General features: G+C 32.2%; 3 protein-coding genes across 3 annotated transcripts; 2 read left to right on the forward strand and 1 right to left on the reverse strand.

The window, feature by feature from the left end:
• Positions 1 to 1,043: 1,043 nt before the first annotated feature.
• LOC108851430 (uncharacterized) lies at positions 1,044 to 2,570 on the reverse strand. The gene is made up of 5 exons (XM_057008360.1): positions 2,553 to 2,570; positions 2,195 to 2,309; positions 2,023 to 2,110; positions 1,602 to 1,697; positions 1,044 to 1,370 (listed from the first exon to the last, which is right to left on the reverse strand). The coding sequence occupies exons 1-5, from the start codon at positions 2,568 to 2,570 to the stop codon at positions 1,346 to 1,348; spliced, it is 342 nt and encodes a 113-aa protein (XP_056864340.1). The 3' UTR covers positions 1,044 to 1,345.
• A 6,455-nt stretch (positions 2,571 to 9,025) lies between these two features.
• LOC108851191 (uncharacterized) lies at positions 9,026 to 11,946 on the forward strand. The gene has a single exon (XM_057008621.1). The coding sequence runs from the start codon at positions 9,341 to 9,343 to the stop codon at positions 11,900 to 11,902; it is 2,562 nt and encodes an 853-aa protein (XP_056864601.1). The 5' UTR covers positions 9,026 to 9,340; the 3' UTR covers positions 11,903 to 11,946.
• Positions 11,947 to 23,049: 11,103 nt separating this feature from the next.
• On the forward strand, positions 23,050 to 25,657 carry LOC108854580 (GATA transcription factor 8). The gene is made up of 3 exons (XM_018628182.2): positions 23,050 to 23,227; positions 23,731 to 23,983; positions 24,531 to 25,657. Exons 2-3 carry the CDS (start codon positions 23,756 to 23,758, stop codon positions 25,305 to 25,307), a joined length of 1,005 nt encoding a protein of 334 aa, XP_018483684.2. The 5' UTR covers positions 23,050 to 23,227; positions 23,731 to 23,755; the 3' UTR covers positions 25,308 to 25,657.
• Positions 25,658 to 26,632: the final 975 nt, after the last annotated feature.

Genomic DNA, 26,632 nt, shown 5'->3' on the forward strand with positions numbered 1-26,632 from the left:
ATATTTGCAAGAACCATTAAATAACTTCTTGCATAATAAGAAACATGAAATTCTAAGTATATATTTTATAAATAAAAAATACATGTACGAAATTACAGTAACAAACAAAAGAGATTCACTGATATATTTATTTTTCTGTATATGAAAAAACAAACATATATGCATGATCAAAATTCATCTCTCTGTTTAATCATAGAAATGTAGACTCATAAAAAAGGGATTAGTTTACAAACACGGATTAGTTGTTCAAAAATAAAAAAAAAAAACGGATTCATAAATTTTATGGGGGTTTCAGACGTTGACAAACATAAAGATCTCAAAATGAAAGCTATGTATGATGCTAAAACTTTCTTTGCCTTTGAATAAGTTATTATTATATAGAAAATAATATAACATGGTGCACAACATATAATATATTTTAATAATTTAACTTATAATTTTTTGAAAAGTACATTAATCTTTTAAAAATATTAATTTTAAAAAGTTTAAAATAATTTTTTTAAAAATTGCATTAAACCTTAAAAATTATATTTTATTTTTAAAAGAGTCAAATAAAATAGATAGACAACTTTTATAAGGTAATATCCAGTTTAAGAAATTTTAATAAATAATATATTGCACATAATAATTCGGTATGAAACAATTATGTTTATTTAAGTGTAATTGCTAAAAAAATTAATAAAAATATTTATTTAAGTAAATTTTAAATAAATTATATATTTTGAAGAAAAAATACTAAATAAAAAGGGGGAAAATTATACAAAGAGAGAATAGTTTAGGTAACACAAAAATGTAGTAGGGAAAATTATTTTGTGACAAAGTGATTAAAATAATTTTTAAAAGTGTTTTATTTTAATCTAATAGTTAAAAACAAACTCAATGAAATTTTTTTTTGAAAATTTTAAATTTTTGAAGAAATTATTACTAAACAAAAGAAAGGAGAAAAAATTATAAAAGAAAGAATAGATTAAGAGCATGATTAACCCACATACTCACTTAGGTATCTTAATGACTTTTTAATTAATAAATGGTAGTTAGAAGACTTAGTTAAAAGACACCATCTTTTTAATGCTCCAATGCTAGTATCTTAATTTAGGATTCTTAACATTACAAGACTACAGGATTACAAGACCGTGTGACACAAGACTCCAACATTACAAGACTACAAGACTCAGACCACAAGACCACAAGACTACAAGGCTCTGCTCCACGACAAGACCACAAGACTTCAACTCTTTCACTCCACTCCTTCACACGCTTGCAGTGATCTGTGACACAAGACTTCAACTCTTTCACTCCACTCCTTCACGCTTGCAGTGATCTGTGACACAAGACTTCAACTCTTTCACTCCACTCCTTCACGCTTACACCTGTGACACACAAGACAGGAAACGAAGAGTTAACAAGACTTAAACAGGTAACATTAAGCATTTCAAACAAGAAACAGAGAGTTAACAAGACCAAGCAACAAAGAGTTAACCACAACCTAACACAATGCTTGAGATTAATTACACTCGGTTATATTCAGAGCAGAATCAGAACCTACCCATTTACACAGTATCAAAGAGAAAACAAATCAAATTAAGGTTGGAAACTCTAACCTGTATTGCATTGTTCGATGAACTTGGTTTATTGTCTTCATCATTGAAGCTTCAGACACAGAGCACAAATCAAGAGCATTGTGATCCATAGGATTCCTGACAAAACAAAGACAGAAACAAAAAATATTAACCAACAGACAGAAAAGGAAGAAACAAACTTGCAACAAACAAATTGAAACAAACTTGCAACAAACAAATCGAAATTGATCCGTCCATCTTAAGACACAACAAAAAAATTAATACTTTTGAAGAATCGATCGATCGAACACCAGAAACTAATCAAAATATTAATCTATCTGTTGGATGACACAACAAAAAATTAATCTATCTTAAGACACAACAGAAACCTCTGAATCGATCGATCAAACACCAGAAACAAATCAAAATATTAATACTTGAACCTCTGAATCAGAAGCTTTACCTTTCGATTGGAGGAGAGCCGCCGAGGTTGATGTCCGTCTCCGTCGAGGAGAGCCGCCCAGAGTCAGGATCGAACAGATAAACACAATCAAAAGACATGCAAAATAGATCGGAACATGAAGAAGCTTAATCTAAAGGAGATAAAAAATTGAAGAACACAACAATAGGTTTACCTTTCGATTCGAGGAGAGATATCGAGAGAGAGGTCTTTCGCCGTCGGCGCGACCCACCGAGAGAGAGAGAGAGAGAGAGAGTTGAATGCGTTTTACGCGTAACCGATCCGAGCGCCTATCATGACTCGACACGTGGCACGAAGAGGCGCGCCTTCACGATCTTTACGCAAGAGGCGTGTCTTCGCTTTCCTTCATTTTATTTTATTTTTTTATTTGATTTAATGCTAAGAGGTGTCTTTAGAGACACCGTTAATCATGCTCTAAGTACCACAAAGCCAAAAGTAAAAGGAAAAAATATTTGTGGGCTGACAATAGATCCAATGACAGCAGTAGTAATATATATGTTTCTTATAATTACTCTGCGATTATCAATCATGTCGTTATGATTGATTTTATCGCTATTAGTACATATGATGTTTTTGTTTATGTATGTAGATACTCAGTCACGCACTACATGCATGACAATTTCAAACTTTAAATATTATGTAATTAGTGTATGACTGAGGCAAATTTTCAAGTTTGCTTGTCTATGGATCTTATTCGGGACGAGTTAACCAACTATGATATAAACTGATTGAACATTAATTAGATTATACACATTGCATTTTCTTCTACTCTCAATATTTGAGGAGGCACCGGTTTACTATATATATACAATTCTGATCTCAATCGAATAAATCATTCAGCTTTAAAATATTTTTTATATTTTAACAATACATGCTGTAATTTTTATTTTTTATTTTACTCTCATCCTGCGCAAGGCGCATGTCTGATCCTAGTTATTCAATATATGGTTTGAGGTGAATTGTAAGTAAGCAATGTCATACTTGTTATAAACACATGAGGAGAAGGTTTAAAAATAAAAATTCTCTTCAAATAATAAGAAGAAGATGTACTCTAATTGCTCAAACACGTAAGATTATATCAAAAACATATGTATAAGCAAAAGAAATGGAAAATATGAGAAAATCTTATATTTACATTTCTTTTGCTTATACATATGTATAAGTGGCTATATATTTACTAGGGTTGGACAAAAATCTGAATCCGAAGAATAGAACTGAAACAATCCAAAAAATTAGTACTGAATCGGAACCGAAATCAATCAAATATTTGTACATGTTTAAAATTTTGGTATTTAGAGAACCGAAACCGTATCCGATTCGAACCAAAGTATTTTGGATATCTAAAACATTTTTTATATCTATATATATTAATTATTTTTAGATTTAATATATATTAAAAACATCTAAAATATATAAAATACTTTTAAGTTGTCTAAAAATATTTTAAAATATTATTAAAACACCAAATATAATTAAAATATCTATCGATTTTCAACCAAATATTCAAACCAAACCAGTTTATATGCTATGTTTAGATATTTTAACATATATTATTCAAATTTATGTGTAATTTATTATTTCGTAAAGAGAGGAATTCTCGTCTCCATATATCTACATGAAAGACCGTATAGACTGCCGTTTACGGGCGAAGTTGAGTGATCTTGAGTTCAAACTGCCGTTTCATACTATTAGCCAGACACGCTCCGCTCACTTGATTCAACAATCTTACATCAGAAATTGGTTTCAGCATATTCTTTTTTTTTGTCACTGGTTTCAGCATATTCATATCTAAGGAATTCGACAGCCTTTTCTACTGCTAAACACTAGTTTCTCTAGTCTTGGTATCATATTATTATGTATATTAGGGTTTCATCTTCTGATTCACATGTTGTAAAACATCTTTGTAATGGTCTCCCTTTGGAAGAAGAAATAATGAAAAGAAGGTTAAAAAGTAATTGTATATCCATTGACTATCTAATTTTATATCAGCAATTCGTTTCAGCATATCCATATACAATATTGACCATATCTAAGGATTTTATTGCCTCGTCTACGGCTTCACACGAGTTTCTTGAGTCTTGATATCACAGTCTTATGTATTTTTCTTTTTCTATTTCACCTTCGCTTTTTTTTTTTTGAGTTAAAACATCTTCGTAATGGTATTTATTTGGGAGAAGAAATGAAAAGAAAGGTTAAAAAATACATATAAAGCAAAAAGGTTGGAAAGTATATTAATTGAAGTTTATGTTAAGAAACCTATAAAATATTAAGGTTTTCTTGTATTTTGGTTTGGTAAAATGTTAAATTAGGTTTTATTGTATTGATTTAGGTCAAAACTATAACAAACAATCCATCCTCATCCAATATGATATCTACACAATTTTAGTGAACGAATGTTTACATAACTGTTTTAACCGAATATATAGAAAATGTATCCATGCCGACAGATTCATGAAATAACATTTTCATTCGTCTACGAACTCACGACAACATGAAATCATCACTACAACGACCTATATCGACAGATTTATGGAAGATTGTGACATAAATTAAGCCAATTCTCAAAAAAAAAAGATTGTGACATAAATTCTGTCACTATTTGTAACTATGTGGCGAAAAAGTATAAACGACATCAAATGTAGCATACATCAAAAAATGGCGCCGAAATTTTCGTTGCTGTCCTTTATGAATTTCAATTTTAATCGTCTCTTTTGATTCGTAGTATTAATTTACTTTTTTCGTAGTATTAATTTACGCTATGAATTATCATATACTGTCCTAATATGAAACGGAGAGAGTTCCTGTGTCCAAGTGCGAGATGGAAAATCAAAAGTATCTCAAGTACATATCGTGGATTGGATATGTAATTATATATACTTGGATTCGAAATAAATCACGTACTGTGTTTGGATGCATCAATGGGAACAATGTGATAACTTAAACTAACATTAAGTTATTAACTAATGAATCACTACGTTGAAAACTATTTAAATACTCTTTTAACGGGTACAAGCCTTTTTTTTTTGAGCAACGGGTACAAGCCATTTATATGTCAAATATATGTTTATATGATGCACTTCCAGAAATATCAACTCATTAGAGATCAGGGGCGAACCTAAAAACATATTTTATTATATTACTATTCCGTTTAGTAAAGGTTTTTATAATATGTATTTTTAGAAACACAAAAGAATTAATTTTAACAGACATATCTTATATTTTTAATATGTTTTATATAAGGAAATAAGGGTAAACTATAAATTTTTACCAGTTAGTTGGATTTAATGAGTTATTGTTAATTAATCATAAAATAATAAATAGCAGAGTAAAATCTGTTTTTTTTTGAGAAAAACAGAGTAAAATCTGTTCTTGAGTAAATTTTGTATAGATTGCAACTCTGTTGTACAAAGGGCTTTTGAATTAATTTTAACACTCAATTAAAAAAATCATAAAATAATATTATTTTTATTTTTAATAAATTTTCTAAAAATATATATAATATTGTTTTTGAAACAAGTGAGTATAAAATAAGAAATTTGAAATTGATGATTGATATTTAAACAACAAAGCTGAACAATTTAGACATATACAACTAATTTAATAAAGTTTAGAGAACAAGAAATGGTAAATATTAAAATATAAAAATATAATTAGACGAATTAAATTTGGTGGTACAAATAAATTAAATGAAAGATGGGAGAAGAGTATGATCAAACGTGAGAGTGTGTAGCTTTCTTTGACTTAATTTAACCAAATATCCTAGATTTACATGTTCAAAATTATGTTACAAACAAAAATTATAAAATTAGTATGGGGCATCTGCCCCACCCTCCATGCAAGTAAATCCGTCTATGTTAAGACACCTCTAACCCCGAGGATGTTAAAATGAGATTCTTATTCATAAAGTATTAGTAATTTTAATTTAAATTATTTATGTAATTTTAATTTAACTTTAATAGGACAATTGACGATTGATTGATAAACACATAAAGCTTACTGTTTTACATCCGGTTCTAGCAAGTGTTAGTTTTAGAATTTATTCAATTTCTCTTTTCTATTTTTCTCTTATTTTTTTTTTTTTTTTGTGTCACAAAACTTCATCTAAAAACCACTGATGGAGGTGCTTTTAGAAATCATCAAGCATTTTAACTTATTCATTCAGAAACACTTAAGGTTAGAATGTTTGACAAATGGCAGTGGTGACCAATTAAGTTTGAGATTTGGAAACTATCATCCTAGAGCTTTGCATTTTATCCATCAAATTTAATTTGATTTTTTATTCGTCTCGATCTGAAAATTTTGGATATTTGTACGCATTCTGAGTAAATTAAATATTTAAAATATTCATTAAAAATGAAAAAGATTACAAATACTAAAAAAATTCAACATCGGATATCCACTCCACTCCATATTTTGAATAGAAGTATATCTACCATTAAATAGAGACTTGCAAATGTATAGTTTATATAATTATTATTTAACATATAATTTTAATAATTTTATAAAGTATTATATTAAGAAAGAAATATAAAATTTTCTAAAACTACAATTTTCTATTTTTCTTTTATAATTTATTTAATTACGTTCTAAAATTAATGAAACATATAGTTTTACTGTTTTTTACCTTTTGTTTATATTATGTAAACATTTTTTAATAAAAACTTTTATTAGTTTTTTTAGATTTATTTGAATTGAACAAAATCGACGAGATATTCGTAGATATCCATAAATATTCGCAATTATCTGTAAATTTTTCGGATATTTAGAAAACTAGATATCGGTATTTTTCCGAAGCAAAGCAAATCGGAAAATTAGATTTTCGTAAACTACGAACCAAATCATAAATACTTAAACTATGGTACTATCCGCTCCGTACCTACTCCTAATGATCGACACAAACATGTTCAATCATTGAGAAGATCAAATATATAAGTAAATTGTATATATTATTTTCTTTTATGTTTAATTGCATCAAACTTTACATATTACTCATATATAACATAAGAAGAAACCCTAGTGAAGGCGGCACTCCTTTCGACATCCGGCGCCCTTTTCCGGGCGTCAAAAGTCTTCCTCTCTCTACTCTCTCGTTTTCCTTTTGCTTTACTCGGTGGCGTCCTCCCTTCTCGACGAGATGCTCGGTGGTTCGGGGCTTTATCAGAGGTCTCTGTTTCGATCCGACTGCGGTGGAGAGGAACAAGGTGGGCTGACAATTGTCCTGGAAGATCGGCGAGTCGTGTGAGGGAACGGCTCCTGGTTGAATCGGCTTTAAGGGTTCGGTGATTGAGATTTTTCGATTATTTTATTTTGGATTTGACGGTTCTAATCAACAAGGTAGTGGCGCGTGACTCCAGTTTTTGTTCACCTCCTTATGGGTGATGAAGCCAACGCCTCAACCCGTATTTTCATCAAGATGCAAGCTCTCGTTCCTGACTCTCGAATGGACGAGACTGGAATATGCGCCCCAGGGTGTTGATGCGGCAGGTCGTGTATATCACTTTAATATGGTTGTACCTGCTGCTATGTGTCTCAATTGGAATTATCATGTTAGATCTGTTTTTCTGGCTAAGGAATTGAATTGTACTCTTGTTTTTATAGTGTCAGAATTAGGTGTTATAAGAGACGGTCCATTCTGAGTTTTGGGATGAATCTGTTCTAATAATGGTAAAAAATATAATGTGTCTTTGATTGGGTAACATATGATTCTTCTAAGTGATGTTAAATGATATTCTCGATGTGTGGTTAAAATTTATTGAGGTTGTAATCTTGTATTCAAAAATTGGTAAATGAAACTTGATGTTCGAGAAGAAAAAGAAGAAAGAGTCATTGGGCAAACACTTATCTTGTCATGGTGGTATAAAACCCAAGTAGAAGGTTGCTGGCCAGCACAAATTAGCTACTTTTTTTTTTCTTTAAGTGACAGATTTCGTATCGACCAGAATAAATATATAATTACTTTTGGTGTCTTTAGTTCAAATAGCATGTGAAGCATTGCTGACAAACTGCTTTATGACAAAACTTAAGAGGTTCATGAATAATACAAGAATCGGATAAAGAATTGTGTATTCCAAAAAAGGAGAAGCCAGTGCATGTGTGTGAGTATAGAGCATAGTGAATAGTTGAACTGGTCCACTGATCGTAGGGCTTGTTAGAGTCCGGTCAACATTTTAGAAAGTTTCCTAATTTTTTAAGATCAAGTAAAAGTTTGTGTTCTAATTTTTCTTAAAAAGTCATAATGTTATATATACCAATTAAACTGCAGTATAAAATACAAATATCCTAAATGATCGGTTTCTTTACCTATGCTCTAAGTAAATGCGGAGACAAATCGAATATCTAGATTTCTAGAAAAATCACGATTCACGCCATTTGTCTAAATATTTAATTATATGATTTGATTTGATCCATAGCGTCCAAATATCTAGAATATATTATATTTTAATCAAATATCTGATTCAATATATATAAATAGAATAAAATAAAGAAAAATTTAAATAATACAATATTTTTTATTAAAAAAACTGAAAGTTATTTATTTTTTAAAACTCTAATGACGAAATGGTCAATTTAATATGTAAAATATTGTAAAATTTAGATAAAATATAATAATTAATTTATATATATGTGCATATAGGATTGGAATGCATATTACTCATTAAAAATATTAATATTTATGATTTGCTTTGTTTTTTTTAATATTATATATTAGCATTTATTTTATTTCGTAGAATTATATAATCGAAATATATACCAACATTAGCAGCAGAGATTGGTGAGTCTTTCTCCGAAGAGCAGCAGCATAGCCAGAGCCGTGCTTCATGTGGTCTCAAAAAAGCTTTTGCCACAGGCCCCCCAAAAATATTTTTTTTTAGGGCCCCTGATTTCTAAAAAAAATTAGTAGCATAGTAGTGATATTTAATTATGTTTTTATTCAACCCAAGTTCAATAACCTAAATTGCTTGTAGACGTTTTCTAAATCAAAAAAAAAATTGTCACTTTTCCAAATTTGAGAAAGAAAACATTGTCCGACATATATCAATTCCTAATTTAAAAAGGAAAATATACGACTACTTTAAAGATTCCTAAATATTGTATATACAAACACAATCTTTTTTTCAAGCCAACACACGTCTTTGTCTTTGTTCTATTTACCAACAACTCTCTCTTGCTATTTCATCATCACCAAATCTTCAAATTTTGTAGTAAGGTATTTATTTTCTTTGTAGAATTCTAATATAGCTTTGTTTGTCAGCTTCTTGAAGTGATTATTTCTAATTATTATTTATTAATTTCAGAAATTATGCCTCCAAAGAGAATATATCTATCAGGAGCCCAAAAAAGACAAAGAAAAGAGAAAGCTGATGCATTGACGAGATCAATGCAAGGTTCCATGGACAGATTTCTTGTACAACAACCAGCAAATCTTAACGAATCCGATAGAGGTAATGATGATTTTGATGATCCAATGGAAGATGAGAAGGAAATAAATGATGAGGATGTTAACGAAGAAGAAAAGAAGAATGAAGATAATGTTGATGTTGACATTGACGGGGATGAGAATCTAAGTGAAAAGGAGAATTATGATGTGAACGATCAAGATAATACCGATATAGGCAGAATCTTAGATATTTATGATCCTGGACATTGGGGAGAAGTCAAACCTGGATTAAGGCTTGTCATGGTTGAAAAAGGTCCTGCTGAAAGACTACCAAGTGATTTTGTGTTTCCAAGAGAGAAGGCAAGTGGTCGACATTTTTCTCATGCATACTATATAAGATCTTTGAGCAATGGAAAGAAGCAAGACAGACGTTGGCTAGTTTATTCAAAAACACTAGATAAACTCTTTTGTTTTTGCTGTAAGTTGTTCACTCGCGACAACAATCCGAGTCACATGGCATCTAGAGGATTCAATGATTGGAAAAATATTTTGGAAAGGTTAAGGTACCACGAGACAAGTCATGAGCATATCAAATGTATGAGCCAGTGGATGGAACTTGAATTAAGGCTGCAGAAAAACCAAACCATTGACAAGCACATTCAAGAAGAACTCAGCAGAGAGAGAAATCATTGGAAAGATGTCATGGTCAGAATTTTTTCACTGGTAAAAACTCTAGCTAAACAAAATTTAGCATTACGTGGGGGAAACGAAAAGCTAAAAGTAGATGGCAATGGAAATTTTTTAAGCTTTATTGATTCAATGGCTGAGTGGGATCCGGTAATGAGAGAACATGTTAGACGGTTTGAAGATGGGGAATCTCGTTATCACTATCTCAGCAACAGAATTCAGAATGAGTTGATAGCAACGATGGCTGATGAGATCAAAGGTATGATCATTAAAAAGCTTCGAAGTGCAAAATTTTTTTCAGTCATTGTTGATTGTACTCCAGATATTAGTCATCATGAACAAATGACTCTTATCCTTCGATGTGTTGATGTGTCAACAGCTTCAGCTAAGATAGAAGAATTTTTTCTCACGTTCTTGATAGTTAATGATACATCCGGAGAAGGGCTTTTCCGTGAGATTCAAAATGTATTGGTTTCTCTTGATTTAGATATTGATGATGTGAGGGGACAAGGATATGATAATGGATCCAATATGAAAGGAAAACATAAAGGAGTACAAAAAAGATTCCTAGATGTTAATCCACGTGCCTTCTATACGCCGTGTGGTTGTCATAGTCTTAATCTTGCTCTCTGTGACATGGCAAGCACTTCTGACAAAGCCATATCATTTTTTGGAATAATCCAGCGTATATATAATGTCTTTGCATCATCAACGAAGCGTTGGAAAATTTTAGAAGACAAGGTGGGAGGTCTGACAGTGAAATCTTTATCACAGACTAGGTGGGAAAGTCATGTTAATTGTGTTAAGGCAATTAGATTTCAAGCTCCAAAGATAAGAGATGCTTTAATTTATATAGCAGAGACTACTGATGATCCGAGTACACAAAGCACTGCTGAGTGTCTTGTTACAAGTGAGACACATGGGATTGGAAATTATGAATTCTTATTGTCCATGGTGATTTGGTACAAACTTTTATTTGCTGTTAACACGGTAAGCAAGAGTTTGCAGTCAAAAGACATGAATATTGAAGTTGCTGTTTCCCAGTTGAAAGGACTTGTTTCTTTTTTCCGGAGTTATAGAGAGACAGGCTTTGAAAGTGCAAAATCAGATGTTAAACAAATTGCAGAAGCTATGGAGATTGAAGCCATGTTCCCAGCAAAGAAAAAACGTGTCATCAAAAGAAAAAAGTTTTTTGATGAAGAACCAGAGTTAGATGATGAGTCTATAGATCTATCTCCAGAAGATAGCTTCAGAATTTCATATTTCCTTCAAGTCATGGATCGAGCTCTTTGTTCTCTTGAAACAAGATTTGAGCAATTTCAGAAGTATGAACAAACATTTGGTTTTTTGTTTGATTTGGATAAACTGAAGTCAGCAAGTGAAGATAGTTTGATGGTATCTTGTACCAATCTTGAAGCTGCTTTAAAGCATGGAAATCATTCTGATGTTATTGGGGATGATTTGTGTTTTGAACTAATGGTTTTAAAAGGGGTTCTGCCACAAGATTACAAGAGACCTCTTGACGTTTTGAACTTCTTAAAAGGAAGAGAAGAGTGTTATCCAAACTCATGGATTGCTTACCAAATATTATTGATGATTCCGGTTTCAGTTGCCACTGCTGAAAGAAATTTTTCCAAGCTAAAGTTAATAAAGTCTTATCTACGATCAACCATGTCACAGGAAAGGCTAAATGGTCTAGCAGTCATATCTATAGAAAGAGATTTACTTAGGAATCTAGATTATGAAACTTTGGTGAAAGAATTTATTGAAAAAGAAGGAAGAAAGATTATGTCTTAGTTTTTTCAAGTTATTGTGTTAGTTTTTAATATGTTTTTAACTATATATTACTCCCTCCGTCCCAATTTAAGTGATGTTTTAGGATTTTTATTTTGTCCCATTTTAAGTGATGTTCTCACTAATCTAGGTAGAATTTAATATGATTTGAATTTTATGACCAATTACAAAATACTGTACTTTTTTATTATTGGTTAAACTAGTTTTATTTAATGTATTTTTATATTACCAAGATAAACTACATAAGAATATGTGTTTTCTTAATCTATGTGACATAACCTAAAACATCACATAAATTGGGACAGAGGGAGTATACTTTTGGCAAAAAAAATTATTTTAAGAGGCCCCATTTTTTTATTCGCCTCAAGCCTCATCAAACCTTCGCACGGCACTGAGCATAGCACACTACTAGGAGGACCCACATCGTCACATGATGTAACGTGGAGGTTGATCGACACATGTTTGGTGCCTATTGGTTTGAATTAAAAAATATTCATTTGTCAGGAAGAGAGAACCGATCCCGAGGCAAAACCACGTGATTTGTTGAATGATATGCATATTTTTATTCCAAATTGGCGCTTATAATCCTTCTTTGTTTCCCTTTTGATAATTACGCTTTAAACCGTTTTTATAATTGTGAACATGTACGTGGGGCCAATCTCAATCGTATCTTCTCACGTATTTTAGAAAAATGTGGGTCCTAACGAAAACATGGGCTCTTACTTGCTCGCAAGTCACCCGCGCCTTCACTTGTTCTATGCGCACATGCTAATTGCTAATTAATCGTCCACCGACTAGATACGCATATGTCTCACTCATATCGTATAATATACGTTATCATATACGGTCAATTACAATGAATGTTCAAGTACTAACATTAGCACGACAACTTTTCTTATCCCGCTTCTTAACAAGTACTATAATTATGTAGATCATTTGTCCCGGATTAGTATTATTACTCTCTTGTGGTAGAGGTGGCAATTTTATGTGATGATATGGACACATCTCAGTGTAACTTAATTGAGTTCATAGAAATTTTTTTTTGAGGAGTTTAGCCTTTTCCAATACAAAGAAAATAAATAGGCTACTATAATATTGAGATTTTAAAATTTACAATAAATCTGGATTGAAAACATTTCTATTATCATTTATATATTCAGGTATAATGCAGAAGTCATACCACACTCATAGATATTGCGTTTAGTAAACTACTTACGTAATTTTTCATACTTGCAGTTGAGTTGTTTTATTAGAACCAGAATTATTCTGTTAGAGAAAGTAGTGTTTGTAGACAAATCTACCCGTTTTAATCAATATTTGTTGAGATGTCTTAATCAAATTTAAGATTAATGCTCGACATACATAAGAGAAAGCTTTTTCTTTTGTTGCCGGAAGTTATACGAACATTTTGGTCCCGACCATGGGCAGAGGCTGAAAATTTTCAGTAGCATGAAAAAATGAATAAATAAATAAAATATTATTATTTTCTATAACATATATGTATGAATTTGAATAAATAAAATATTATCATGTTGTATAAATGCATGAAGTGATCTCAATTCTCAACATAGAACCATTGACAAGATGCGATATGTATAATATACACAGTGGCGGAGCCAGCCTACTCTTACATGGGGGTCAACCTTATAGTTCAGCATTATTATAGGGGTCATAATGGCTAATACTACAATATTTTCATAGCTTTTTATAAAAAATACATGTAAAAAAATCCTTTTTGGTAAAAATCACATGGGTCATTTGACCCCCTTGCCCTAAGGGTAGCTCCGCTACTGAATATACATATAGTACATGTCTTTATATGTATATATAATAACCACCTTCACCTTTTTCATTTTCAGAGTAGTGGAGAGAAGTCTTTTAGAAGAAAGTGATTGTGTATGGAGTGAAGTCCAAGTTTGTTACTGCAAAATGAAAACTAAAAGAGAGAGAGAGAGAGAAAAAGTGGAAAGGTATAGCCTTAGAAAATCAGGCCGATTGACTTAAATTGGTAGATTATGTTGTTTTGTTTTAAAAATCTTTAGGAAATAGTGTGCTTGAATTAATGAAACTAAGAGTATAGTTGAAGTTAGCTTAGTAAACTGGTGATATAGAAGATATATACTCTCAAATGAAATCTCATTGGATATATGTCTAACAATGTGGAGTCCTATGGCTCTTGATTCATTGTGTCTTCAATTTTTGGTGACCATGACAGTACTCTTATTTTGCCCTATCGGTTGATCTGATCGATCCCAGACTCCGAGAAGTATGCATTTACTACTACAGAGTGGACTATCTCGAAAGCGTACATGATATTGACTGACTCGCGAATTTGAAATATTTTTCGACTCATGCCAGATAGTAGACCGATCATCTTTTATAGTTCATCATGCAAACTATTTGGACCGGAACCCAAATCTAGACTAGTCAAATAGTAAGAATTTAGTTGCAACAGGAAATCAAACCCATAATTGATGTGAGTACACACGGAACTTCGACTAGTCATTATATTCGGATTTTTTGTTAACCAGTTAAATTAATCGGATTTTTTTTTTAATTTGCCGCCATCATTGTTGAGCAAGACTAGAAACTCAGACAAAAAAATCCTTATGATGGATGAAAATGATTAAATATTTTACTATCATTTAACTAATTTGAAGATATTTTAACAAGGTAATGATCAACCCTTCATTTATAATGTTTCTTCAGGGCATTGAGATCGTGCCTGCCTTTTTAGCTTAACAGCTTAAGGTAAAAAATCTAACTCAAATTTGACAGAACTTCAGTTAGTATGTTTAATTATTTGTTTAAATAATTTAAGGTAGGAAATTATTGGGAGATCAGTGAGATCACTATATCAAAATTATGAAAATATAAAGATAATAATCTTGATATTGATATGGCCGATTTTATTGATCTACCAACCTTTGAAGAATTCATATTTTGGGTTGTAAACTGGAAAAAAAATTTCTTTGACGGATTGTAAATATGTTAATGAGATGAAGTCATTTTAGATGGAAAGGAAACGGTGACTATCTATAAGAAAAAATAAAACCGTAATAACAATATTCTAGTGTTTATCACTTTGATAAAAAAACCGAAGAAGCTTTGGACGTAATTTGTTGGACTACATCAAGTGTATTTAGCTTTAATTTCTATCTACATTAGCACAAACTATTAATCATAATTTATTTAATTTTTAAAATTATTGTTTTTAAAGAAAAAAATACTGATATAAGAATATATTTTATTTTTATTTGATTTTAATAATTACACTAAATATAATTACATTAAAAATGTCTATAGACTAAATTTTATAATAGAAGTTTTACAACTATATTTCAACAAATCATTGACAAATATTTGTTGTTAATGATATAAAAGAAAGAAACAAAGGTGAACAAGGTTTCATCAAACCTATATAAGAAAACTACTTATGCCATTAGTATATGTTAAACATAGAACAGGAACCTAGAACAGGAACAAAAATTGAAAGACTTGAAATATTAGAGATCAGTTCAAAATATTTTTATTAGGAATCACTTAAACAATATTAAAAGACTTGTTTAATCAGATTTATAAGATCGCATACACACATGTGTATCTTAACTGTTTAATATCTAATACTCCAAAACGTGAGAATTCAAACTCAATTCTCTATCCTTACAATTCTTTCATTTTTGCTCTCTCAAAAACCTAAAAACGTTGTGTCCTTTTTCTTATATTTCAGAAGTGCCGCTTCTTCCTTAGGCCACGCCTTCTTTTTATATCACTTCTTGAGAAATATTCTCGACGATATTCTTTCCATATTCTTCTCAATGACTTGTACCTACTTCGATTATCAATCTCGTGTCTACCAAGTCACACACACCAGTTTAGTAAGCCGGTTCAACTCTCTGACCTGACTACGTTTTGAACCGGTTTCAGTATCCACTCCAATTCTTGATTCAACAATCTCCTTCTTTTTGTCTGCATGAGTTTCATCATCCACATCCTGCATACAAGTCACTCAAACATTGCTGTCAGTAACCGTCACGCAATCAAGCAGTATGAACAACCATCTCACATATCTAGCCTGCATCAGACTGCATGTAAAAAACACCAGCATACATGCAACAAAGAAAATCAATAACAAACATGATTTTCAACAGAGCATGCACAAACTCTATCCATTAGCATGAGACCAACTGCACAGACCAACCAACCGCCGCTTTTTCTTTTCTACCCCTGGATGTGAGATTTATCAGAAAAAAACATGATCAGTAACCTAAGCTCCCCCATAACGTTCAACAAAATGGTCAATAAGACAAAACATGCAAGAGAAGACAATGAGAACCTCAAGCACTAAATTAAGCACATTCAATTTAGCATGATCAAGATCTGTTCTGCCGAAACTTCACTGAATCAGACATATAACCTCATAATTTTTTTTTTGCTTCGTTTCCACCTCTACACGGATACACTAACCTCATTATTGAATTATTTTCCCTTATCTGCAAATTTTTACCCTTCATTGTTAACGAACCATAATTGCAACAAAATGATACTGCTTTTCCCAACCGAGATGCAATCTTATCTTACTAATGCAGTACTTTTTTCCTCAGGATCCAGCTTAAATCACTATCAGTGTCTTATCTAACGAAATGTTAATGTCATTGGAAGAGTTATCCTGTTGTTTTAAGAGAAATTCAACACACGATTGTTTACTTACTGAATTAGGTACTGCTTTTCCAAGATGAGATGCATTCATACCTTTCAAAACTATATATATATATATAGGTTCCTTTCTATCTTTTTTTAAATTCCTTTTTACGTTTGTTCTAAGATTTCAGCAAGCCTTTTTTTAACAAACTATAACCTTAACAACTTTAGATCGAGAAAAAATCTCATAAGGATTTATAAGGTATAGTGAACTTTTCAAAAGTATAAACTCAACTCAGTCCAAACAGTGATCAAATTCAGACACAAACTAATGTAGCAGCCTGATTCGATAAGAGTGTTTATCTTCCTGAGACTGATATTAGTAATTTCTACCAAATTTTTCAAGATATCTTGATACTATTCACTAGGGTGCAAAGGTCCATTAAACTAGAGGGATTTATCATTTACAAAGGGAAATCATTTAGAAGCTGATCTAGCAATCAGAGGGATTTGATCCCAAGAGCCTCTCGTGCATACAAGAGACTATTACGATCCAAAGGTTTACGAAACACATCTACCAACTGATTCGCTGAGGTCATATGTCTGAAAATGGCTAATTTTTAGTCTGACAAGTTGAACGCAAAGTGGTGTTTAACCTTAATATGCCTAGTCCTAACATATGTCTTTCTTTTGCACACAAATTGATCAAGTTTAGCATCATTACAAGCAAACCTTTCGGATTTAGTAATGTTACCGTAACCATTGATCAACTGTCTCATCCAGAGAACCTGAACGCACCGCTTCCCGAGAGCAAAACATTCATGCAATATGGATATGTATGCATCATGACTAACACCAATGTACAATTCTTGCAACTTGGACCAGCACCCATCGCGTAAAACTGCAAAACACACATTCTTGTCAGTTAGTTCATGAAAATTTTGAACTAGTTCCCTTCGAATGAACTCAATCACCCGCTTTACTCCATGGAGATAATCTGGTCGTGATACGAATTGTCAGTTCACACAACCCTAGATCAGCACACAGCTCAGGCTGACTAGATGTGATGTACAATAAGCTGATCACGAGCGCCTTGTTACATTGAACCCCAGTTGAAGACCACTCCGCAAGCTTACAAGCTTGCTTGCTTTAATATCGATTCGTTTTGTCAGGCTAAGTGCTTACAGTTCATGATTCATGCATCTCCTTAATGACCCTTGGAAGTAAACCAGTTCTGCAGTAATAGTTAACTGGTACTCCTGTTTCTAGTTGTATGGACAGTTCCTCACCATTAAGTTGTAGAGATTTCCATCTTGTGATTGTTCAAACTGACTCCGAACACACGTCAGCTCGTCACAGCTCTGCAAACATCTTAAATAGGATCGCGGTTTCCAGACTTTTGTCTTAACAAGTTCCAAGGTTTCTTCATTCATACGCTTCTGCCAATGACTTGAGCTTTGTCCTTCAGATTTCCTCTTGACAGATTCCATAGTCTCTGTTGCTTTTCGCATGTAGCAGTTATTCCATGTTCGAATCCCTGAGAAAACCACTTTTTCTTCCTCATCGACGGCTCTGCATTTTGTCCTGGTGAACATTATCATCAGTCCTTCATCACACAGTTGACTAACGCTAATCCTTCCACCAAGTAGACATTTATGAGGGACGATTGTTTTAAGTGATCGACTGACCCAACTCCTTGGATTTTTCCTTTCTTGCCATCTCCAAACATGTCTCTCTTTCCATTTGATTCAACGAGGTCCTTAAGTACACTGCCTTCATCTGTCATATGTCATGAGCAGCCAGTGTCAAAGTACCAAACGCCCACTGTGTTCTGCTCATTCACCATCAACACCATATCTTCTTCATTATCCATCTCATCATCATAGTCATCAAACACGACATGATTACACATAATTTCCTCGGATGCATTTACTCCACTCTGACAAGGATACAAATCTTCCTTAGCGGTCCAGACTTTCCCAAACCATCTTCTCTCGATGAAACATTTTTCAGCCTTCCAAGCTTGATAAATTTTGCGGAGAAATCGATAGCAAAATGCCTTCTTATATTCAATTCTACCACATGCAAAACATCCTCTGCGTTTGGTGGCCGATGGACTCACAACTGTTTCTTCCTTTTTCTTTTCAGCACACATCATTGACTTTCCGTTGTCAGTTGATTTGACTCTCACCTCTGCTACTGTGACTTGCTTCTCCTTTTTATTCTCTAACCCAAAACATGTGCATTTTTCAGTTGTGATAACTTGGTCCTCCAATGGTTTTGTTGCATGCACAAAAACTGTTGAAGTAGACCTTTTCCCATTGTATCCTAAGCTCCGATTAGCTTTTGGAGGTTGTCCAATGGTTAAAAGCTGATCGAGATCTTTGGTTCCTCGACTCAGCATTTGAATCTTCTTGTGATTCTTGGTTAAATCATGCTCCATCCCATGAGCTTTGCCCTACTCTTCAGTAAAGGCTTGTCACATCTTGGCTACACGGTCTTCCAGAACCTGATTCTTCTGTTTTTCATCCATTAGTTTTTGTTCGATGTCTTTCACATTTCTCACGATATTTTCCGACTTCGGCATGATGTTCTCCTTTTATTCGGGATCGTTAGAATCAATAGTCAGAATATTAACCTGAGCCCTCAGCATAGCCGTATTCTTTATCAGCTCATGGTACTCTTTCCTGACATCAATCTCATCTCCTTCTGATCATACCAGTGCCACGAAGTTTAACAACAAGTCTTTGAGATCATCTTCTTCTTCAGATTCAGTATCACTGAAGTAAATCAGTGATTTCTCAACACTCTTTTGATTATTTGGACATTCTTCTTTCAGATGTCCTCTCCTTTTACATTCAGTGCATTTTATTTCCTTCCTGTTAAACAAGGGACATTCACGTTGAATATGGCCATACCCCTCATATTCATGACACTGAGCATCTTTCTTTCAATCATGTCGGTCTTCATTTGATCTTGAATTCCGCTGGTAACCACCTCTGTTGGAACGACCAAAGGTTCTAGACACTCCTTTGTCAAGTCTTTTCACCATATTGTTGAAGCTTTTTGCCATCAGACTGACATCGGCTTCTAACTTCTTAACTCTCTCATCATCTGCATTAGCTGCGAAAGTTCCATTCTACTGGAAGTGGTAGATATTCCGTTCGTTCCAGCTCATATGACATGAGTAATCCAACCAGTTGTCGAACTTGATTTTATCTGAGTTCATAGTAGTCTTGATTTTTTTTTTGTCAACTGGTCACTTTTGGACCTTTAATCCTCAAACTGAGGTAAGTGGGGGTCGAACCCCCGACGTCAGGGCCCGAAAGCAGAGCTCAGCAGCCACTTGGCTACGAACAACCCGACCATAGTAGTCTTGATTTATAAGCTTCAAAACGCTTAAGAAAACACCTGATGAGTTTCTTGACCAGTTTTTTCTCCGAATACTTCTCACCCAGTACAACTGCTTCGTTTGATATGATATTCAGCTTGGCAGTGAAAGCACCTAGAGGTTTATTTTCTTCCATCCTCAGATTCTCTCACTTTGTTTCAAGATGGTCAGGACAAATTCTTTTCACACTTGTATCTCTTTGAGATAGTTGACCGGAGTATTCCAAGCATCTTTGGCAGATTCACATCCTTGGATTATCTTGAACTGGTCGATATCAACAGTTGAAAATATTGTGGAGATCGAATTTTGACGCATTTTTTTCTGTCGTTCATTATTCCAACGGTTTAGGTACTTCATTCCTTTTCTCATCAACCATGGTGGGTTCTGACCAACCATTCAAAAAAGCCGACCAAGCCTCTTCGTCAATACCACGAATGACATGTCTTGTGCGAATCTTCCAGTGGCCAAAGTTACCACCATCCAACATGATTGGTTTTTGGACAGCAATCAGTTCTTTCATGTGTTCCATGTTATTCCCAAGATCTCAACCTGTAGGCGTTGTTGATATCGTAGAAGTTGACTGCTCTGATACCAAAGTTAAACCTAGAACATGAACAAAAGTTAAAAGATTTGAAACACTCGAGATCACTTCAAAATACTTTTATTAGATATCACTTAAACACTCTCAATAGACTTGTTAGATTTATAAGATCACACACACATACGTGTATCTTGACTGATCAATTCCTAACACTCCAAAACGTGAGAATTCAAACCCAAAGTTCTACCATTACAATTCTCTCGTTATCGCTTTCTCAAAAACCTAAAAACTCTTTTATCTTTTTTCTTATGTTTCAGAAACGCCGTCTTTTCCTTAGGTCGTACCTTCTTTTTATATCACTTATTTAAAAATATTATCGATGATCTTCTTTCCATATTTTTTCAATAATTTATACCCACTTCGATTTTTAATCTTGTGTCTACCAAATCACACATATCGGTTTAGTAAACTGGTTTAATTCTCTCATCTAACTATGTTTTGAATCGGTTCTAGTCTCCACTTCAATTCTTGATTCAACAGTATAGATATCTAATATTTCCAATATGAATGTAATGTGTATTTCCAAAAATTATAATACGTATTTAGAAATAGTCTCTACTTTTACTTTGCAACACGTAGTTTGTGGCATGAAGAATGGAAGGAAAAAATAAATAGATAAATAAATCTCTATAATATTATTTGAGAAGTTAGTTTCCTATGTGTCGCGCTCACGTTAACTCTCACGAAAGTTGATTACGCTGATACCTTTAATGAATTAAAAAATTTACATTTAAATACTATTATTGAAATATTTATTTAGTTTCCTTTTAAAATTTTCCAAATAACATATGTAATAAAAAGAAACATTTATAAAGTTTTTTTAAAATATTAGAAACGAAAATATATGTTTATATAATATGATTTCATTAAAAAAGGAAATTTCACAAAATAGAAATATTCCATTTAAGACTATTTTAAATAACATAAAATATACTTTTGAAGTAATAAAATATTTATTTATATCTATATTTTCTTAGATGAAAATATATATTTTATAATGTGATTTCGTAATCTATAAATTACATTTTACTTATATAATATGATTTCTAAAATACAATCACAAAAAATTAAACTGTTTATTTTAAATAGATATTAAAAATAAAGTCAAATTAACTTTTGATCAAATAATTAAAATATTTTAAATTAACATAAAACTATATAATTTAACAAGGTAGATATATTATATATTATCATTATTAAAAATGTTTTTAATATTAAATTTATGTTTTATGTTTGTCAAAGTTAATATAACCATAATCAAAATACCAATGAAAATCTGAATTCTCATTTTTAGGATTATTTACATAAATTTCAGTTTACCATTTTATATATATAAGACATAAAATTATTTAGAATTTATAAATATTTTAGTTATTGTAAATATTGATATGTGTTCATGGACTTCCAAAAAGTATTAGTTACTTATGTAAGTAACTTCTAATTGATTATCGTTTTACTTTCTAATATTTTATTTTAAAAATCAACATATAATTTAATTTTTGTAATTTGGAATCAAATATTTAGTTTATTTTGACTTCATTCTAAGCACAATATACCTTAAGTTATACATAATCTTCCTCAAATATATTTACATATCTAAGATAACAACCAAAGTAAAAGCAAATAATCATAATTTTCATATATTTAAAATAAAAAATATTAGTTGAATTTAGAGAAATTGATTGATGCAATCCAATATACCCAAATGATAACTTATTTAAAATCATATGTCTGATTAAAATAATATAATATTATTAGTATAAATTATGTATACAAATTATAAATTAATTCAAAATTAAAATTAAATAACAATCAACTATTGTAACATATTTAATTTATAAATATTTATATCCGTGCATGAGTACAGGAAATCACCTAGTATCTAAATAAATTGGAATTACATGTACGCGTAAACGTCGTATAGTTTTTTTTTGAGCAACACGTCGTATAGTTCCTTCGTGCTATTTCACCTTCCCATTATCTCATTGACTTTTCTTATGTCTGTACAAATACGGGTAGGAGCAAAACCATGACTAGAAGTTTATACGCGTTAAATTTTATTTTATTTTATCTAAAAAATAAAGTCCATATGCGCTTCATATATCTTCTTCTAGTTATGTCAACTCTTTACTTAAACGATAATTCTTTTCTTTTGCTTTTATATTGCGTTACATCAAATAAATGACCACCTTTGTTGAGTAATATTTTATAAAAAGGAATGATGAGAAGGTGTAACTTTAATTTAAATCATTTTTTCTTTATTAAGTTTTTACTAAACCATTGCTTTTCAGTCAGACACCTTTTGAGTAGCTAAGCAAGGTTTGTCAATTAAATCATCTTTGGTAAAGTCTCAATTAGAAATGGAACCCACATGAAGAGGGAGGTGAGATTAACGAATCTTTAAAATTCATAATTTTTTAATGAAATTGTTTAGAGAGAGAAAGATACTTGCACATGAAGACAATGTAATAATAAGAGAATGGTAAAATACAGCTAGCATCAAAACTGGAAGAGAGAGAGGAAGATAAGTGTTTCTCACACCAACTCTTTATAATGATAAGAGAGAAGCTAGCGCTCTCCATTACTAACCATTTTGCTAATCAATCACTCTTCACTTCTCCCCAGTCCTACTTTTTTCCATTATAAGCAATTTCTCCATCTCTCTCATACTATCTGCACAACACTACTAAAAGAGGTCTGAATTCCCTCCCTGACTCTGTTTCACACACATTCTTGATTCTGATTTTGCTTTGTTGGGAGTTCTTGAATGTGAAATGCAACTTTAGGAATCTGTGGTGTGAAAAGTTAGTGTCGGTGGCGCAATTATCTGGTTTTTGTTTCCTTAGCACTCTGTTTTTTTCTGTCAACACTTTGTCTTGGTAACTGAGACACTCAACAATTCAAGAAAGATTAGAGATAATCAAGAATGTTTAAATAACGGTGACTTTTGACTTTTAGACACATTGGATGGTCTAATGCAATTGAATTTGTGCTTAGAATGGTCCTCATTTATTTCTGAAAAGAAAAATCAAAGAAGGTGGGCCAAAGCATGTTCATTTTCAAATTTTGATTTTTAGGTGGTTCCAAAATATGGTTCAAAATAAAATAAAAAAACTTTTGAGAAACTTCTTTACGGTTCAAAACTCTATATATATCTTTCATTTTATCTTAATTATCAATTTGATTTTTTTTCTTCAGCTAAATTGGGATATTTTAAAAGAAGATGTTTGGACAAAGCTTCCCAGAGGATCTTGATTGTGGCAACTTCTTTGACAACATGGACGATATTCTTGATTTTCCCGGTGGCGATATTGATGTCGGTTTCGGCATCGGTGACTCCGACTCTTTCCCTAACATCTGGACCTCTCATAACGACACATGGCCTGCAGCTTCCAATCCTCTCTTCTCTTCCAACACAAACTCTGACACATCGCCTGAGCTCTATGTTCCGGTCAGTTTTCAAAAACAATTAATTTTTGTTTCCAAAATTGCTTTTTACTCTTCATTCTTTCAAGTGTTTAAAAAAAACTCTTCATTCTTTCAAGTGTTTTTAAAAAACTCTTCATTCTTTCAAATTAATTTCTATAGAAAATAAAAAAAATTCACTTTCTCATCAAAAATTGAAGAGAAAAAATAAAAAAATATTTTAAAATTATTATTTTAGTAATTTTTATATTTTTTACAAAAACATTTAAGTCATTATATATTTTTTAAAAACCTATCCTTTAAGAAGTTTATTCACCAAAAAAACATATTCAGTTATCAAAATTTATTTATTTTATTCACTTTTTATTTATTTTTATTCATTTTGAGAGCCACGTTTCATTTTTTTTTTTACTTTGCTGCGTGAATCCACATAATTTATCAGTCGCAAAAATAAAAATTAATTGCGTTATTTCTCTTGGTTTTGTTGAATTTTTTTATTTATTCATCGCTTAATTGTTTTCCGACATCATCTGTTTAACAATATCAAATTTTTGTTCGTGGGAAAATTGCAGTTCGAAGATATTGTTAAAGTGGAAAGGCCACAAAGCGTTGTAGAGGAATCCTTAGTTGAGAAGAAGGAAGATTCGTTTCCCACAAACACGGATTCATCGTCTTCTCACAGCCATTTCAGGAGCTCTAGTCCAGTGTCGGTCCTCGAAAGTAGTTCCTCATCGTCTCATACGACCAACACAACCTCACTTGTCCTCCCTGGAAAGCCCGGGCGTCCACGCACAAAACGTCCTCGTCCACAGGTCCAGGAGAAAGATAGAGTCAACGAAAATGCTTTTGGGGCGGACTCGCGCCTCATCATTAGAATACCAACGCAGTTTCTCTCCGACCACAGCAAGATGATAACCAAGAAGAAGAAGAAGAAAGCCAAGGTCGTTGTTTCTTCATCTTCTTGGTCAGGGATTGATCTTGAAACCAATGGAAACAAAAATGTAGATTCGTGTTCTTCAGAGCAGAATCCTGTTAGGAAATGCATGCATTGTGAAGTCACCAAGACCCCACAGTGGAGACTCGGGCCTATGGGCCCAAAGACGCTTTGCAATGCTTGCGGTGTACGTTACAAATCTGGAAGGCTTTTCCCGGAGTACCGGCCAGCTTCTAGCCCGACGTTTACTCCAGCTCTTCACTCAAACTCCCACAAGAAGGTGGCTGAAATGAGAAACAAGAGATGCAGCAATGTAAGCTACACAAATGAAGAGAATGATCTGCAAGATCTGGTTCTGAGCAATGCCTACATTGGCATAGGAGTAGGAAAGAGTCAGAGAGTAGGAAAGTTTTAGCTTTAGAAGAGATGGATGAAGAGGAGCAATCAATTGAGGAAGGGATCAAAAGTTTGATGAGAGTTGATTGTGTTGTATTTTGTATTATATGTAGTGTGAATGGGCAAAACTCTTGAAACAAAGGAAGAGTAAGTTGGGGAAGAGCAGAAGATGTTGAAGAAACTAGTGAGAGTTAGGTGTTGAATTTTACATTAAATCTTCCTCTCCTTTTCCTTCCTTTCAATTCTTTGTATTTTTATTGTGAGGATTCTTTTTGTAGTTGATTTGTTTAGCTAAACTATTATCCTTTTGTTTTCGTTAAAATCCATTGTTATAACTGCTAGTTATTGGATTACTTACTACCCTTGAAACTTCATCTGATTATAACTAAGCTTAATACATGGCCTTTTCTTGCTAGCTAAATACACATGGACCATGACATTATGAATGGTATGCCGTTAAAAAAAAAAAAGACATTATGAATGGTCAAAAGGTTTTGTGGTGAAGGTTAGTGTTGCGTTTAAATCAGTGTGGATAGTATTATATAAGTAATAGTGTAAACTAATAATGGAGGTGAGTGATTGAGTAACAACCAATATCTTTTCTTCGCAAAATAATATCTGACTATGGTTAGATAGATTATGATATTTTATATTAATAATTTTGATAATTTTCTATTTATAATTGATTTTAAAGTTTCATTTTTATATTGTTTAAAAGTTTTTTTTATAGAGTTGTATCCCTAAGTTTCGTATGATTAATTATAGACAAGCTTCCAATAATTAATTTAACCTTTTTTAGAGATTAGATTAAGAAAAAATAAGTTTTTTAGTAATATTAACTTGGTATCAGAGACGAACGATTCAACGGGATACAAAGATTCTTTGAAATCTATGTTTATGTCTTTGAGTACACGATGTGACAACATTATTGCACAGTTTGATGAAATAATGGAGACAATGAAAAACATTCAAGCGACATTGAAGAAAGAAAAAATGAAAAAAACAAGTAAAATTGAAAATAACTTTTTTGAAGGAAACCTAGTGCTACTTATAATTTCGGGGTAAGAGGAGTCTAACCTCATAGAGTCAGAGACATTGCAGAAAGATGAGTCAGAGACATTGCAGAAAGATCCATCGCTGGTTGTATTACAATCTAACAACATATTCGTATTATCTAACAACATATTCGTATTAGAATCTAAACGATCTCTGAACTCCGGAAACAACGATAGCACCAACCGCGATAAAATCTAACTTCCTAATGGAAGCAAAAAAACGGAAAGTCAAATAAATGGTTGCTATCATATGATGTTTAGACACTGTTAGTTGGAGCTTGAGGACAGG

Source organism: Raphanus sativus, chromosome 4, assembly GCF_000801105.2.
Source record: "Raphanus sativus cultivar WK10039 chromosome 4, ASM80110v3, whole genome shotgun sequence".
NCBI lineage: Eukaryota > Viridiplantae > Streptophyta > Magnoliopsida > Brassicales > Brassicaceae > Raphanus > Raphanus sativus.